The following is a 16,506-nucleotide window of genomic DNA, read 5'->3' on the forward strand; positions in this document are numbered from 1 at the left end:
TTGAAATGAGGGGCAAACTCAGTGGCAACTCATTGGAAATCAGGCTTGTGGATGGTTATTGATAGACTCAGTTCCTACTTTACTGTTTATTTCTACCACTGTTGTTAATGTATACATTTTTATTTAATTAGTAATTTATTTTTTTATATTGTGGTTGCTGAGTTGTGCTCCTGTTCTCAATTTTGCATACACTTCCTTTAAAATGGCCTCAACATGGTAAAGACAGCTGGCACCTGTCAATAGCATGCTCTTGATTCCAATAATTACCTAATGTTAGTGCTATACAGAGAGGAAGCAACCTGTGCAGAAGTCAGTTTTTTCAAATAAGCATATGAGTTTGAAAAATTAATTCAGTTTTGGCAGATGTGGAAGTCTTACTTTATAATAATATCCAGTCTATTTTATCCAAGTGACCTGCTAGTGAGTATCATACAGTGTAGTATCCTTTCACTTTTTAGAATAGTTTGGGGTAGGCTGTCTGGTTTCTGGCTTTTCAGGGTCTCTTTTCTTCCTTTAAAAAAGTAAAAAAAGAAAAGAATCATAGAATTGTTCAAGTTGGAAGAGACCTCCAAGATCATTGAGTCCAAGCTTGGAATACCACCATGAGGTGGCAAAGGCTCACTAGGCAAGGGAATTTTGTAGGACTGACCTCTTCAGAGCTGGGAATCCAAGCAAGACCCTCATGGTGTTATTCCCAGTCATGTTTGCTGGAGCTGCTGGTGGGAGGCAGGAAGCTCTGGGTCATAATGGAAGTGAAATCTTCTGCTACCCCTCCTTCACAGCAAGAGGAAAAGAAAACCAGTGTTTCTGCTTGGCACCCTATACCCTTTACTATTATTTGGATTATGATTTTTATTTTTAATTATATTTTGTGGTAGCTAATTAGCTACTAACAATTACTAGGCCTTTTCCATTAACAGCCTTGGTACCTTGACAATATCAACAAGCACTGAACTTCTTGTTTTTGACTGATTTCAACTGGTTTGATCCATCAGTTAAGGATTACTGCACAGGCAATACTTAAACTTGGTTTCTTGGTTGTTCCTTTGCTGCAGAATCTTGCAGGAGGAAGCTAAAATTTTTTGCCTGATTTGAAGTACTTTTAGATTTTTTTCAATGTTGGCAGGAGTTTTCAGCTTATGCAGAAAACTTCTTTATCAAAAAATGAAATTCAAATGCTCATGTTAAATGCAGATTTCCCCACTCTCCTTCTAGTTGTTCCTTCATGTCTCAAAGTAAAAGCCCATGAATTCAGAGGGAGTGAGGGACTTTGACTAAAGTAATTTATAGAAAGGTATTAATGAATTCGTGGTTTTGCTTCAGTGTTGTAGAAGGGAAAGGAGGAAAAATATATAGTTATGCCATTTTAATGTTTTGTATAATAAAAATCTAGGTACACAAAATTTTGGTGAAAAATATGACTGCACAGGATGTCTATTAACACTTAGTTCCTAATAAGAACAGGGAAAGGGGAAAGATTCTGTTTTGTATGGTTTTGGGTAAATGTAATTTTATTCAAAGTTTTCATCAGTATTTATAGAAATAATTATTGAACTGAATTGGTAGACCAGCAATTAGGCTACTTTTTCGTACTTTGGCTCTTTCAAAAGCAGTGACACAGACACTGGGGCTTGTCCTGTTTTTCAGTCTCACTGTCCAGTCCCACTTACAAGCTGTCTTGAGGCCTCCTGTTAAGCCTTATTTTATTTCTAGTTGCTACACTGTTCATATCTGTCAATGTGAATCTCCCTTACATTACTGAAAACTGCCTGTTCTCAACCTGGTTAATTCTTAGTTTTCTTGCCTCTTGGTGTCTAATTGTGAACTGGCACTTGCCTTCTCTTTAAATCACTCTTTAGAACTCCGTTGGCACAGGCTGTGTTTTGTTGTGGTGTTGGGTTTTTTGTTGTTGTTGTTTTTTGGGGTTTTTTTTTTATCCTGAAGCGTTCACAGAGATGATAAAAAGGTTAAAAATTATGTGACTCAAGTATCTAAACACTTGCTTTTACTTCATACATGTTAATAATAAAGGAACACAAGCCTGTGTTAAGTTAGGTGTTTTTATATTTATAAACAGAATCTTAAAATTCACAAGGCAGTGTTGTTAGGAGTTCTCTTTCCTAAAAGCAGGAATTGTTGCGATGTGATGTCATGGTTTGCCTCAGATACCCCAGGTTTCTCCCTAAGGCTCATCTCATTCAGCAATATTGGTAATTCCAATAAGGAATGTTCCACTGACTGCATTTATGGGTAAGGTATGCTCAGTTCCTGATGTGGATGTTGCATAATGATGACAATAGTGCGAAAGTTAGGCTGATGTTTTCATTTTCTGGGATTTAGAATTAATATAATAAAAAAAACCCCCTTAGTTAAGTAATTAAACTTACAACATCCAAAACCTTGATGCCTGTATCTCTGGGGCTTACAATCCTGTTCAGTGATACAGAACTGGGTTTCTATTCAGATAGCACTAAATAATTTAAAACATTCAGGCCTATACAATAATGAAACAAACAGCCTGCTTTGTGACTGTAATTATAAAAAATATGTTTTCCAGTCTAGTACTGGCCTGGTACAGGGTGCTTTCAGATGATGGTTCCCTGCACTGTGAATCCCTGTACTCATGGAAAATTTTAGCTTGTTACAAGAGGTAACCTCAGTGTACTTTCTTGTAAGTACCTGACAGTTCTGAGTGGGTTACTCACATGGCTGTTGCTTCTCCATTGGATCTGTGACAGTAGGCTTTGGGGTTTTTTTATTTAGTTATTACATTTTTCATGTCCACTGGGGAGTTACTTGTGGAGCTTTGAGCATTTCTGTGCCCTGATGCACAGGGTATATTGCCATTATTTTTCTGGAACATGAGTTGTAGGAGCAGCTAGTCTTTGTAAAGCTGACTTACAGCTATGCTAAGTTCCTGGAGTCTTTGCATGAAGTATCTTACATAGTCTTTGAAAAGTAGAGAGGTATTCTGTCTAACAGGACAATTTATGCTTCTCCCAAAATGTAGCAGCTTAAAAACTAGGAGGACAAAGAATTTTTCACAACAAAAACTGATGTCATCTCCATGCTCTGCTAGCTTCATTTACTTAACCTGAAAAAGCTACAGCTCTTGAGGAGAATAATTTCAAACCCAAAATATTTGCATATCATGTATTGAAATAAAAATCCATTAACATCTCAGTAAAAAATTAATTTACTTAGAATTCCTTTTAATTATGTGTTTACAAAAGCTAGTAAAAGTGTTGTGGCATAGTCCTCTTATTTTAAGTATAAATTAACATAGGGAATCAAGGGAAGCAGAAATCTTGGGTTAGTTTCTCTCTGAAACCTTAACACTGCGGCCAGAAAAAGAACCTAAAATACTTTCCTACAAAATGCTACACGCTTGGATCTCTCTACATGGGGAAGAAAACCCAAGCAAACCTGCTTGTGAGTTTAGAACTTCAAATTTCAAAACTTCAAGGCATTGTAACAAAGAGCCAAAATTATGGTACGGGGTCTAACCCTACCTGGCAACTAAGCACCACACTGCTGCTCTTCCACTCCTGGTGCCCCTGCAGTGAGATGGAGGGGTAGAATTGCAAGGGTAAAAGTCAGAAAATACATGGATTGAGATAATGGCAGTGTAATAATTTTGGGGGAAAATACCCAAACCAATAACTAAGAGGAGAGGAAAATAAAACTGTGAAAGAACAAATGATGCAAAAGGAAAAAATTACTTGCTGCCAAACAGTTGATGCCCAGCCAGTCTCTGAGCAGTGTTAGCCCCAGCCAACATCCACACACACCTTCACTCACTCTGTTTTCATGCTGAGCATGATGCCATGCAGTGTGGAGTATCCCTTTGGACAGCTGTGGTAAGTTGTCCTGGCTGTGTCCCCTCTGGCTTCTTGTGCACCCCTGGTCTGCTCACTGGTGGGGTGGTGTGAGAAACAAGAGAGGCCTTGATGCTGTGTGAGCCCTGCTCAGCCGTAACAAAAACATCCTGGTGTTATCAGCACTGCTTCCAGCACAAATCCAAACCAGAGTCCTCTGCCAGCTACTATCTAGAAATGTAGCTCAATCCCAGCCAAAACCAGTACAGTATGTTATCAGGGTTCACTATAAAAAAAGCAATTATAAATAAGGTAAAATAGTTGAGGACTTTGCAAAAAAGAACATGCAATTAGACATTACTACTTGAACTATTGTGAAGGAATGCTGTTGATGGCCTAGGTGCTTGGACATTTTAAAAGAAATTCAGGATCATGTTCAGGATTCTGCCAGTTGGGTGTACTGGTTTCTACAGAGGCAAGATGGATTACTCATTTGAAACCTACTTGTCCATAGTGAAGACTGCTAAAATATAGATGCTGAACCTGAAAGATGACTCTCTGTTTTGTGATCTCAAAATACCCTGAAGTGCTTTTGAATCACAAAAGAGAAGGTTAACACAATGATGTATTTTCTTTCTGTTGGAAAATGCCATCATGAGCCAGGGTAACTTTGAGATCTAAGAACTGTCACCATATGTTCTTTGATCCAGTCTTTTCATATGTACAGTTCGTGTGGAGGAAGTGTACTGGCATGGCATGTCACTGCAGTGAGCAGGTGTGTGCCTCATTTCTAAAGGAAAAAAACCTTCAGTCTTAAGAAAACATTCAGTTTAAAAACTCATCTTTTCCATTCTTTTAAAGGTTCTTTCTTTTTCATAAATATTTTCTCACTAGTTTTTTCTGAACCCGTAGCATCTCTTCTTCAGTTTATTACAGCAGTTTATAATACTTTGCAAAGCAGACAAGAAACCAGATATTTGCTTAAAGATTGAAAAAGTGGTTCTGCTTGTGAGAGCTTATGTGCTATAGTCCCACTACGATGTGAATGACAGTCAGGGAAATTGATTTGTGCCTTTGCTTACAAAGTGTCTCTTCTCCTGCAGGTGTACTATTTGCACACAATTTGAGGGCTTTCTGCCTTTTCAGAATATTGCCTTTTGATCTCTCTCCATTTGGTATTAGCTTTAGAGAATTGTTGGCAGTGGTTGTAGTCCATGTGAATTGTGACAGAGTTCTTTATATGAAGTCTTACAGATATGGAAGTATTGATGAGTGTTTTCAGTGTTCCTGTCTTATGGCAGACCTGAAGGGGATAGATATTTGGGGAGAAATTTCAGCCAGGGTCATTAAAGCGTACTCTACTTTAACAAAATCTTAACTTTACTTTAGAAATAATTTGTAGAATGTTAGTTTGGCTGAATGATTGAAAGGTGCATAATTCACTGGTCTTGTTGACTTCATGCATTTGCAAGACTGTGTATTTGCATGACCCTAAAGGGACTATTTCCTTTTCACTTTGTGAACTAGATGGGTATGAATTTTTTTCACTTCCTCAAAATGTTTTTTTTTCATTCATTGGTTGTGGAAGAAGTACATGTGAGGTTTGATGGGAAGAGTGTGGGTTGTTATTCTTGTGATGGTAGTAGTAAAAAATTGTAGTGATAGATTTCAGTATTCAAGTAAATAAGAGGGTGATTGGATAGCTAAGGACACTGGAATTCTGCAAAAACATACTATGTGGTATCAGTTCCCCTGAAGGGTTAAAGCAACATTGAAAACATGTCAGTGTTTCCTGGCACTTGTTTGAAGTCACTGAAGCATTTGAGCAGTGGGCAAGAGGGTGTATCATAAGAGGGGAGAGTGTAGTAGTTGTCTACAGACACAGTAGGTGAAATTAGGTTAAGAAATATTTAGAGGTACTTTGAAATCATGTGGGTTGGTTTCAACACGTAGAATTTCCCTATGAAATAGAGAAATTTCCACAATTCCAGAGAAATAATGTATTCCCATGGCATCTAAAGGTTTGTTGGGGATTTTTTGAGAGCAAGTTGTAAAAAAGCCCAGGCTCTACTCCAGAGATGAGTGGCTATATTAATGGTTTGATGGTCTGTCAGATAGCTAATCTTTCTAATAATCTTGATAAATTTGGAAAAATTTTATAAGCAAGAAGCAGTGTCAGTGGCTCCCCTGTGACTAAAATGAGTTGCATTCTGGTAACTGGAGAAACTGGAAAGCAGCTGTGTACTGTGGGTGTGGATAGCCTGTATTCCTTCTCCTTTTTGACAGTGATCAGAAGTGGATGCCTAATACAGACCTAAGGCAGGGTTAATATATACATATAACAGATTTGTTCTCAGCCTCCAGCTGTTGAGGAACTTCCTGGGCCACATTAGTTTTTATGTGTTTAGAATCCACGCAACAGATTTCTGTGTACAGGGAAAAGAAAGTTCTTCTTTCTATTGCTTGCCTGTCTGGTCTTAAGGCAGAATAACTTCAGCACCAATTTGTATGTGCCTGGCTTATGTCTCTTTCAGTCATTCCTAACAAACAGCTGCAAACAGTATTTGTGGCAGTGAAGGTGATTAAATGTGTAGTACAAAAGTGTAATTTAGTTTTCTGTAGTTCTCATTATCATCTGCTTTCTTAAGCCTTTGAAAATTCTTTTAGCAGTTCATGCCTGTTGTCCTTCTGTGGCAATGCATCATCTAGATTTCCAAATCCAAGTGGGAGAAAGTCAATATGTCTTCTGTCTTCTGTGTCAGGGTGGTTAATAATGTGTGTATCAGAATATGAGCCACTTACAGATGTCAGTTTAAACTGCTATAACTTGTTCATCTGTGTCTGCACCATAAATAGTAAATTGACTGTAAAATGAGTTGGCTAAATAGAGTCACTGGGTTGCACTGGGTGAGAGTGGCTTCTGAAAGTACTGGGGGGTTGAACTGTTCAAGGGCTTTTGGGTCAGATGTGTCCCCTAAATGGAAAGTGTGAAAGGTAGCTGAAGTTAGCAAGAGTTCGTAGCTTGTGAAATGCTTTTGCTCTTTAGCTGAAGAATAATATAAAAGGTTAATTAAATAAAATTGAGGATTTTTTTTGTCTTACTAAATTCATGTTTTCCTGGGCTCCATTGATGCTATGTATATGCAGAATACACTACAAAATGGATGGAACACACTAAAAAATGGATCATCAAAAGTGGAACAGGAAAAGAAAAGCACTTTTGCTTAAATTCAGAGCACTTTATTCATTTTTTTGAGTCTGAGATGGTTGAATTATTATTCAAAGCTGCCTTGGCAACTTCAGAGTTGAAGTTTTCAGATGGTATTTTTGGATATCCTGTCATACCATGACTTGAGTGACTTCAACATCTTTGGTGGTTGACATAAGGTAGAACTGTATCTAGCTGCAAACAACTAGGTGGTTTAAATTGCTTTCAGAGCAAGACATATATTAATTATTACATATATATATATATGCACACACACGTATTTTAAATACTTAGCTATTGTATTTTAAATACTTAGCAGCTTAGTGATGCATTAAAAAACAATTTTTATTAAGTAAAGTTTTGTATTTGTGCAGTATGAAGTGTGGCTGGGATCCCAACCTTTTCCAAAGTGTGACTGTTGTTTTTATGGTATTTATAAAACTGCTTAAGCTTAGCAGGGAACTCATGCTAAGCTGCTGGGTATTTCACAGAATATTAGTTAACAAACATCTTAAATATTACGTAGAAAGTGAGCCATAGGTTATTTCTGTAATTACTTAGTGACTATTTGGTGACAGCTGACACTAAAAGCAAAACTTCTGGTCTTTAACCGCAGCTTTTGTGCTTGTTTAGCTGTAGCATAAATTACATATTCTGAGTTCCATAAGTTAATGATGAATTGAGTTCCCACTGACAGCCTGTCCTGCTGTTCTATACAGATGATGCATGTTTTAATGATTGTTTCTGTTAACGTGTTGGCATTTCTTCTAGTTAATGTCACGTTTCAGTGAGCCAAGTGTTAAAGTACCATTAAGCTGCATATAACAAACACCAGTAGCAGATTAGTTACATTAGTAATGTAATTACTGTGGTCTAAGTGTGTTAGCATTCAGAATGATTAGCAGGGAATACTGAATGTGAGGTGTGATTTAGCAGAGGGATTGTGCTAGTAAGTTTTCACTTCTCCTGCAACTAACAGAAAACCAGTCAGGACCGTGTGGTGGTAATAACATTGAAATGCTCCAGCTAGATGCTGCTGGAAAGCTTCAAGAAAACACTGATTAGGCTAGGAGATGGTTCATGTATTTTCATGGTGATTTTTATATATCAAGACTATGCTTTGGCAAAATTGAGGGGAAAAAAAAGGTAGAAGTAGGTTCAAGTGAAAATTTAGTTATATCACAATGGTGCACAATACAACAAAGTCCTGAAAGAGACCAAAAATTCAACCACTGTTTCGTGCACACCTTGTCTTTAAGACTTTCCTCTGTGTGATTCAGAAAAATACTTGGTGCTTTCTCATTTTAGGAGCTGTTTTTTCTTCTTCTTTTTTTTTTTTTTTTAAAAGTTTAAATCACAAATTCTAAGGGATATTTTAATGCTCTCATTTGTGTACTGAATTTAAGATTTAATCTAAGAAGTAAATTTTGAGAATAATTTTGCTAAACAATTTACGTTATTCTGTGTGTATTTTGAAATGCAAGCTCAACACTAATTTATTCCTAAAAAATTATGGAAGTGTTAGCAGCTAAATTGCATTTTCATTAAAAGTAGTTAATTAAAATTTTAATTAATCTGTTCCTAGTGAGTAAAATTTTCCCCAATGCAGTTTGTCCAAAGTGCTTTTAATGAAGCCAGACAGGGGGGTGACTCAGCTTTCCTTTCACTTGTAGTAGTGATTACATTTCTGTCAGACCTCAAATAGTCTCAGAGATTTCTTTTTTTTATAGCACAGCTTCCACCACTGTTAGCAGTAGTGACTAGTGACTAATTGCTTGGATTTCGAGGACTGGGTTGTGCAACTCTCCTTAAAACAACTATTAGTGAGACAAAATAAGTGCTGATGGCCTGTTTGCAGTAGTGCTGGTGCTGCTGCTGACTGGGAGGGACATTGGTGTTAAAGCAGTAGTTGTTGTCAGTCTCAGGCTGGGCCTGGGGTAGGCTGTGTGGAAATCACTTCACTTAAAGCACGGGAAGTAGATGGCCAGAACCTGCAGAAAGCAGCATTTGACCTTGGCTGGTGCCCAGCAGAGTGGCTGGTCATGAGCCAGATAAATCCTTGGTGTTGTGTCTGCTTGAGATGCTAGTCAGTGAAAAATTTGGAGTCTTTATCTCCTGGCTACTTCGAGTCCTTTTGGGTTATTTTTTTTTTCTTGTTTGTTTGTTTGGAGTTTTATGTTTGTTTGGGGTTTTTTAATTGTTGGTTTGGTTGGATGGGGTTTTTTTGTTTGTTTGGGGGGGGTGCTTGTTTTAGTTTTTAAATAGGAAATAAACCAGCTTTGAAAAGGAACTATGGAATGAGTAGGAAAAGGTGGTGATAGCAGCTCTCTGATGAAGTTGCATTAGTACATTTCTTTGTACTGGTGAAGACAAGAAGACTGTTTAAAATTAATAGCCTTTCATAATAAGTAAAGGATTTCTCACAAATACCAATCTTTTTTCCCGGAGGAAATGCTTGGTTTCTCTTAAGCTCAGTTCATCTTTGGTGGGCTAGGATAGCTAGTACAAGAGTTGAATCTTGTTAGGAAAATGTGCTTTCTGACATGGGGATTCAGGAAAGATGAGGCTTTTGCCCTTGAAACTTTCTGACCCTTCAGAGTGTTGCTGACTTTGTCTAGGAGATAAGGTTTACTCATTAATCAAATCCATTAGGGTCTCATTGAAGATATTTTTAGCAAGAGTAGTATGAAACTGTAGTAACAGGTGTTGCACTTCTGGACAGAAAAATATAATCGTTTATTACATTGAAGCTCATGATAAATTTCATTTTCTGAAAGTTCGGTATTGAGTGTCTAATACCAAATAGATTTTCTTAAAATGGATTGTCTTTTATTATTTAGAACACTCAATATATTAATTTGTGTTGAAATTTGGATATTCACAAGTGCCTGGATTTTAGAGAAAAAGGCTTTGAAATAATGAAATACAGAGTTCAACAACTGGCAGATCCTTTAAAAAATGTATAGAAGTTTTCTATTGAATTCCTCCCCTGCTGTTTCAGGGTCTATTTCTGGTTCCTGCTTCCAGTTGCCAGAATCTTGAAGCTTTCTCCATTACTTGCCAGGAGAAACAGGTGTGGAGTGTGTTTCCTTTGATCCCTGCTCTTGGAATCAATGGCTCCCTCTGCAGTCTTCTTAAGAGAAGCTAAAGTGTTTCAGATCCTCTGCTATTCCACCTTTTCTCCTTTCCTTGGGAGCAATACAAGAGAGCCAGGAGCTCTGTCTTAGCTCCACCTTCCATTCTTTTTCTACATATTGAGGACAACTGCGTTTCCTGTGTACACTGTGAGTCAGGAGACACTCGAGGCTTAGGATGCATTTTCCAAATGCTGCAGTGAGCCAGATCTGGTGAGGCTGCTGGATGCTGTGGATGGCTGGAGCTTAACAAGAGCTCTGGGCTCCAGTTTTCTTTAAAAAAAGACTCAAAGAGTGCTGAACAGGATAGGGTGATGACAGAATGAAAGGAAACTGAGAGACTTGTGGGGAAGAAATGTGCATAGGAATTGTATAAGAACTGTGGGTGGAGGAGAAAAAGAAGAGTATTCTCAGCTAACTGTGGCTCTTATGTGCTGTTCCTCTCTTCAGTTCATCCTCAGATAGTCACTTAATCAAAAACTTGAAATACCACATTCACGCTCTTTTTGCAGTATGACATCATTACTGTCATTGGGAAAATAAGACCTAAGCATTTAATTTGAAGTATTTTTTTAATCTTTAATTAATAGATAGCTGGGCCTAAGAACAAACTTTATGCATATGTGAGCAATGCTTTTTGAATATTATTGTAATTTTACATGCTCATAAATTGTTTTCGGAAGGCTCTTTGTCTGATATATTTCTTTGAATTAAGATGAACTACCCAATAAAGTGACTTCTAAGTGTTGCAGAAAGATGTAAATAGATATTACTTCATGAGCTTATTCCAGAAATTTTAGACCATTAAATAAGCTGTGTATCACTTTCTAGCAAAAATTTTAAGACCTGCAAAAAAGTGAAAAATAGAGATCACTGATCGTCAAATTATTTAACATATGCAGGCAAACAAAAGAAAGTTAGAATCAAGGTTCTGCAAATAGAGGAAGGCAGAAATTGCTGCTCTGGATCAGGCCTGTTGAATGATCTTATATATAACTTCTCCTTTCACTTTGTAAAAGTAATGTCATTGCTAGAAACAGAAAAGCTTATACTGCTATTGTTTCTAATCCTCTAATACACAGATAAATCCTTGTACCCATAGGTACATAAACCATAAAACCTGCAAAGACTTGTGAAATTCAGTGTTGCAATTTGTTTGTTCAAGAACTAATTTTTTGTCTGCTTAGTAGTACATTTTCTTTGTGTATCCTCTTACAGGTGTTCTTTTGAGAGTGAGTTGGGTTTTATTTATATTGTAGTAGCAAAGGAGTGATGCTTCTTACAATACTGTCATGCTGCTCTTTTTGTGTATGCCTCAGTGCTGTGTTGTCTTGTATTGAGGGAGATTTGCAGGCCCAATGTTGGATTTTATTTATATGAAATCTCCCCTTTTCTTACACCGTTCTCTACTCTGAGCTCTCATGTTTTTGGAGTGTTGTGGAGGGGGTTTGAGTCTTCATTGTCTCTACTCATAGACGCTATTCTAAAAGAAAGCATACTGTAGATCTGCTGCAAACTTTTCAGTATTTCTTTCTTCAGCATAACCTATGTTTTCTTCGTGGTTGTTTTATTTTGGGTTTTGGTGTTTTTGGTTTTGGGTTTGTTTTTTTTTTGATATGCAACTTTTAAAGATATTTTTCTTAGACTTTTCCAGATCGAAGTGCACATTGTTGCTGGGTTGGGAATTCAGTAGGGGTTTTTGTCCTGGATGTTATCTCTCAATATTAAACTGAATCTGTTCTTGTGTTCATAGGATTGCTGGGAAATTCAGGTTCAAAGGGATCTTCAAAGGTCTTTAGTCTGACCTCCTGCTCAAAGCAGGGTCACCTGTAAGGTCAGAACATGTTGTGAAGGATTTTACCTAGTCAGTCCATTAAAAATTTGAAGGAAGGAGACTGCAAAACTACTCTAGGCTATCTGTTCCAGTCCTTGACTGTCCTCATGGTGAAAATAAGCGTCCATTCTGCACTTCTCTAGTTTGAGCATGGTCTCACTGCTTCTTGTCCACTCACTGGTACCCCTGTGGTGAGCCTGACTGCTTGCTGACCTTGTAGGTACAGACACTTGCTGTTAAGGTCTGCCCAAAGCCATCTCTTCTCCAGGCTGAATCAGCCCAGCTGCCTCTGCCTTTACTCACAGGACAAGTGCTCTGCCTCCTTGAGCACCTTGGTGGCTACTGTGTCCACGTTCTGGGTGTAATTCTTGTATTGTGGGGACCCAAAAGGAAGTACATTAGACCATGTCTGGAATAATAATCACTGAGTAGAGGTGGCAATCAGTTTCCTCATCTACTGGCAAGGCTCTTCTTAATAAAGCCTGAGATGCTGCTGACCTTTCCTGACAAGGCACAGTGCTGGCACATGACCAGCTTGCTTTATGCCAAGACCTTTTCCATGGAACTGCTCCCCAGGCACTCATCAGCCTGTATTGTTGCCAGGGCCTCTCAGGTGCAAGTGTTTTGTGTTTGTCCTGTCTGGATTTGTACAAATCCTGTAGGGACCGTTCTTCCAGGCTGTCTAGGTCCATCTGAATGGCAGCTCTGTCTTTAGACTTGTGGATTGATCCTCTTCGCCCCAGTTAAACTTGATCTTAAAGTTCTGACTAGAATATACCTTACTGGCCCTGCAAGGCATTGGTAAAGATATTTAATGGACTTGTCCTAGACTCCTGCAGCACTTCATATCATCATCCAGGCAGCATACAGCACTTTGTCCTCTGAGCCTGACCAGCCAAATGTTTCCTTCAAGTCTAGTTGTTTATCCATTCTCAAAAGAGATATTTTCTAGTTAACCAATAGTCAATTCCTTGACCTTCCCATGACTTTTTTTAGTGTGTTGATGCATTTTATTATTGGCTTTATTTATCAATGAAACCCTACCAATTAATCTTTGTTTTGTATATTGTATAGTTTCTGTGTTCCTGAGTACTTCCTCACTCAGTAATTAATTTTTTTGTGAACTTCTTGTGAGTGTCTGTGCCATTGTACCGTATCTTCTACAGTTTTTAAATGATGCATGTTTTAGTAATTTCAGGTACTTCTGTCTACTGTCTGAAGTACAGCAGACTGATTTAACGTTTCTTAAAGCAGATGGGGTTGTCTAGTTGCTTTAAAAGAGGTCCAGACACAATCTTGTTCTTAGCTCAGGTCCTTTGTCATTATTTGGCCACTTCTCTTTGAAATAAGCATGAATTAAGCTCTTTGCTAGATAAGCATGCTGGGACAGGGATGTCACTAGTGTTCTTCATATAAAATTCATAATAAAGCAACAGTTCTAGCAGCAGTACTTCAGTGATTGACTTGTTCTGGTGGTGGTCTGCAAGATGTTCCAGTAATCAGATTTCCTAACTATCATCTAATAAAGTAATTTCCCATTCTTATGTTTTTGGTGGATTTAAAATCATTGCCTTTTACACTTCCTTTTTTTTTTTTTTTTTTTTTTATGATTCCTCCTTTTCTACAGCTTCATTGTACTGAATTCTGTTTTTCTGTTTTATATGGGAATCTTGTTAGTTTAGCACTAAATATGCTCTATGTAGTGCCTCTTTACTCCCAAAGGCTGCATTTCATCTTCCCAGTACTGGCCACAAACTGTTCCCTTGCTTACCATTTCTGTGAATTGTACTTGTCTCATACCAGCAACAAGCTAAAATACCTCCTGTGTAAGAGTAATTCTTAAACATTTACTCTCAGTTACAGAACCATGCTGTTTTGCAATGTGGCCACAAATCTGTAACAATTTTACCCATCGACACACTTGGTGTTACAGCATTTTCAGCAGCAGAATTCAGTGGAATGGATGTCTGTCTCTTTAGCTAGACAGGTGAGAGTCCAGCTGTTAGAGCTGTTGTGAATCAGGTATGGACTGAAGTACAAATAGATTTATGTATCTGATATGGTGAGAATACATGGATGAAAGTCCAAGTTACTAAATAACTGTAAATAGAAATTTTCTTGTTTTCAGACATTGCTTTTATATGAAAGTACTATTTGGACTGGGAGACATGGGGGTACATGTGAAAATATGAATTTTCACATATTTGATTGACTGTCTGTCTTATGGATGTCATTGGCACCTTTCAGTTCCTCACTTTGTCGGTTTGTTCATGGTCTTGCTTAGGGCTGTGCCTGGACAGTCAAATAACATAATTTCTTGTGTCCTTGTTAGATGTCCATTTGCAGATTTCGGGGTTTTGAAAGTATTTTTGACCTGACAAAAGTATTAGTGTTCAAATGAGTAAACTTGACTCTTTCGGGGGGAGGGCAGGGGCACAAGGGGAAGTGGCTGATGGATTTTTGGTTTGGTTTGGGGGTTTTTTTTCGACTTCAAAGACTGACTAAGATGTGTTATCTTAACTGACTGAATAGTGCTTCCCTCCTCACAGTTCAATGTGTTGGCATGGATTTGTGTGTGATTATGATTCAGTTGTTTTTTGTGTGCCTTATTGATTATTACAGTGGGACCTTTTTGCTGGCTTCACATGAAGTAGAGCATTGCTAACTATCTGGATGTTTATATAAAATACTAATTGCATGTATGTGTTGACTTTTTATATAAAGAGAAGAATGTTTTTGCTACCTGTGCAAGAACTGGCTGATTTAAGTGATTAAATGAAGACTGCATAATTAATGAATAAGCAAATATAATGTAATTCTTCTTTCTCTCCAAAGAAATTTCTGAAAATCTATGCTAAAATTGATATTTTAAAAGCAAACAATTAAACATAAGACTTCCTTACTGCTATTGGAATCTTCTAACAAGAGAGCCAAAGGAAATGCCTACCTTATGTTGTCATTGGAACAGCATCTATTTGAGGTTTCCTTAGGCCTCTTTTTTACCCTGCTAACTAAGCTGCATGTGCACTTAAAGTCTTTTTTCAAAGAAAAGTTATTTTTCACAAGAAGTACTCTGCTTTTGCAGCAATTTCTTTCTGTGCTTAATAGGTTTCTTCTAAAATTTTAATTTTTTTCCGGAGATGTTGATAAACCTTTTTTCTTAATTCCTGCATTATGCGTAGGGAAGAATGATAGAAATAATCATTAGAATGACAAGGGAAGCCCTTAACAGAGCAGAACGTAAAACCTATGTACCCTGACTGATAGTATTCTGCTGTAGCCATTAAACCATTCTTTTTCCCTTGCAAGATTTTTCTGAAATTTGTGCTATGAAATGATACCATAGCAATGGGGTTGGAGATGTACATATGTTGCTAAGAAACTACATGATCTGTTCTGGACCAGCCACTGCGGTGAAGTGGCTGTTTTGAGTTGTTGCATATGAAAAGGGCCACTTTAGGTGATGTGCGTTTTGCTCCACCAATTTCTGACCTGCAATGCTTGCCTTTGCAGATGGAACATGAGGATTTTGTAATGGAGGGGCATGGCAAGACTCCACCTCCTGGTGAAGAAAACAAACAGTGAGTCACGCGTTTATTTAAAAAGGGCCTTACTGTAGTACATGGTGTGAAGCACTCTCATTTAAGCGTGCTGGGAGCATTAGCTGGTTGCTTGGTGCTCACCCTATTGGTTCCTCAAATATCTATATATATATATATATATATATAAATAGTGAATGGTGGCTGAAAAAAATAGAGGCAGGATGTTGATTTGCCTTAAATGTAAAAGCATAGAAATACGCATTGCAATTTCAATACATGAATCAGAAATTGTTGTAAAAGGGATAATCATTCTGGAAGCTTGGCACTGCCGTAGTGAGTTTGTACATGAAGTTTTTATACAGCTGCTCTTCACTGAAATAATGTGAAATATGAAAGAACCAAGGCCTTCCTTTTGGTGTGCATATGGCAGATTGGTCCTCTTTGAGCCTTATTTCTTTAGAATGCATTTTAATAAAGGATCAAAAATTACAAACAAAACACTCTTTTGAGGATGAACAATGCAAGATGCTGGTACACAGAGCTTTAGGGAAAGCAGCCTGATCAGAGAAGAAAATGACTGATTTCTGTTAGGAAAAGGCTTTTTCATATGATTTCAAACTGAAATCCAGTACTGGTTGGACTTTTTCCTGGGGTTTTTGTTTGGATAGGAAGAGCAGAGCCTTGTCCTGGAAGTACTTTAGCGATGCCTGTATTCTGTATTCTCGTCATTAGTTAATGCAATGATAATTCAGTTCTGATACCATAATTCATTTTTTCCTTTCCCTGTCATTTGGAGCAAGGAAGAAAGTGGTCTTTGGAAAATCTAGATCGCAGAGCTCTTTTTTTCCTAAGCCTAATTGGATGTCTCCTCATGAGAATTTCTTGTTGATCTTCACTACACTTGTTGCAGAAAGGCTGGGATGTGACTTGGGGTGAAATGTACTTTGCCTCCTAGATAAGCTGGCAACTG

The 16,506-nt window shown here is 37.7% G+C and overlaps 1 protein-coding gene across 8 annotated transcripts in view; it reads left to right on the forward strand.

Annotated features, from left to right (window-relative positions):
• Positions 1-16,506, forward strand: part of TNRC6B (trinucleotide repeat containing adaptor 6B) — a 138,046-nt gene that overhangs the window by 23,732 nt on the left and 97,808 nt on the right. For 6 of the 8 annotated variants that reach the window (XM_041481398.1, XM_041481396.1, XM_041481387.1 and 3 more), the window contains exon 4: positions 15,508-15,575. The exons of the other annotated variants lie outside the window; for them this stretch is intronic. In XM_041481398.1, coding sequence (XP_041337332.1) covers positions 15,508-15,575 — 68 coding nt within the window. The remainder of the gene's footprint in view (positions 1-15,507; positions 15,576-16,506) is intronic. 8 annotated transcript variants of the gene reach the window in all.

Source organism: Pyrgilauda ruficollis, unplaced genomic scaffold (genome assembly GCF_017590135.1).
Source record: "Pyrgilauda ruficollis isolate IOZ18807 unplaced genomic scaffold, ASM1759013v1 scaffold56, whole genome shotgun sequence".
NCBI lineage: Eukaryota > Metazoa > Chordata > Aves > Passeriformes > Passeridae > Pyrgilauda > Pyrgilauda ruficollis.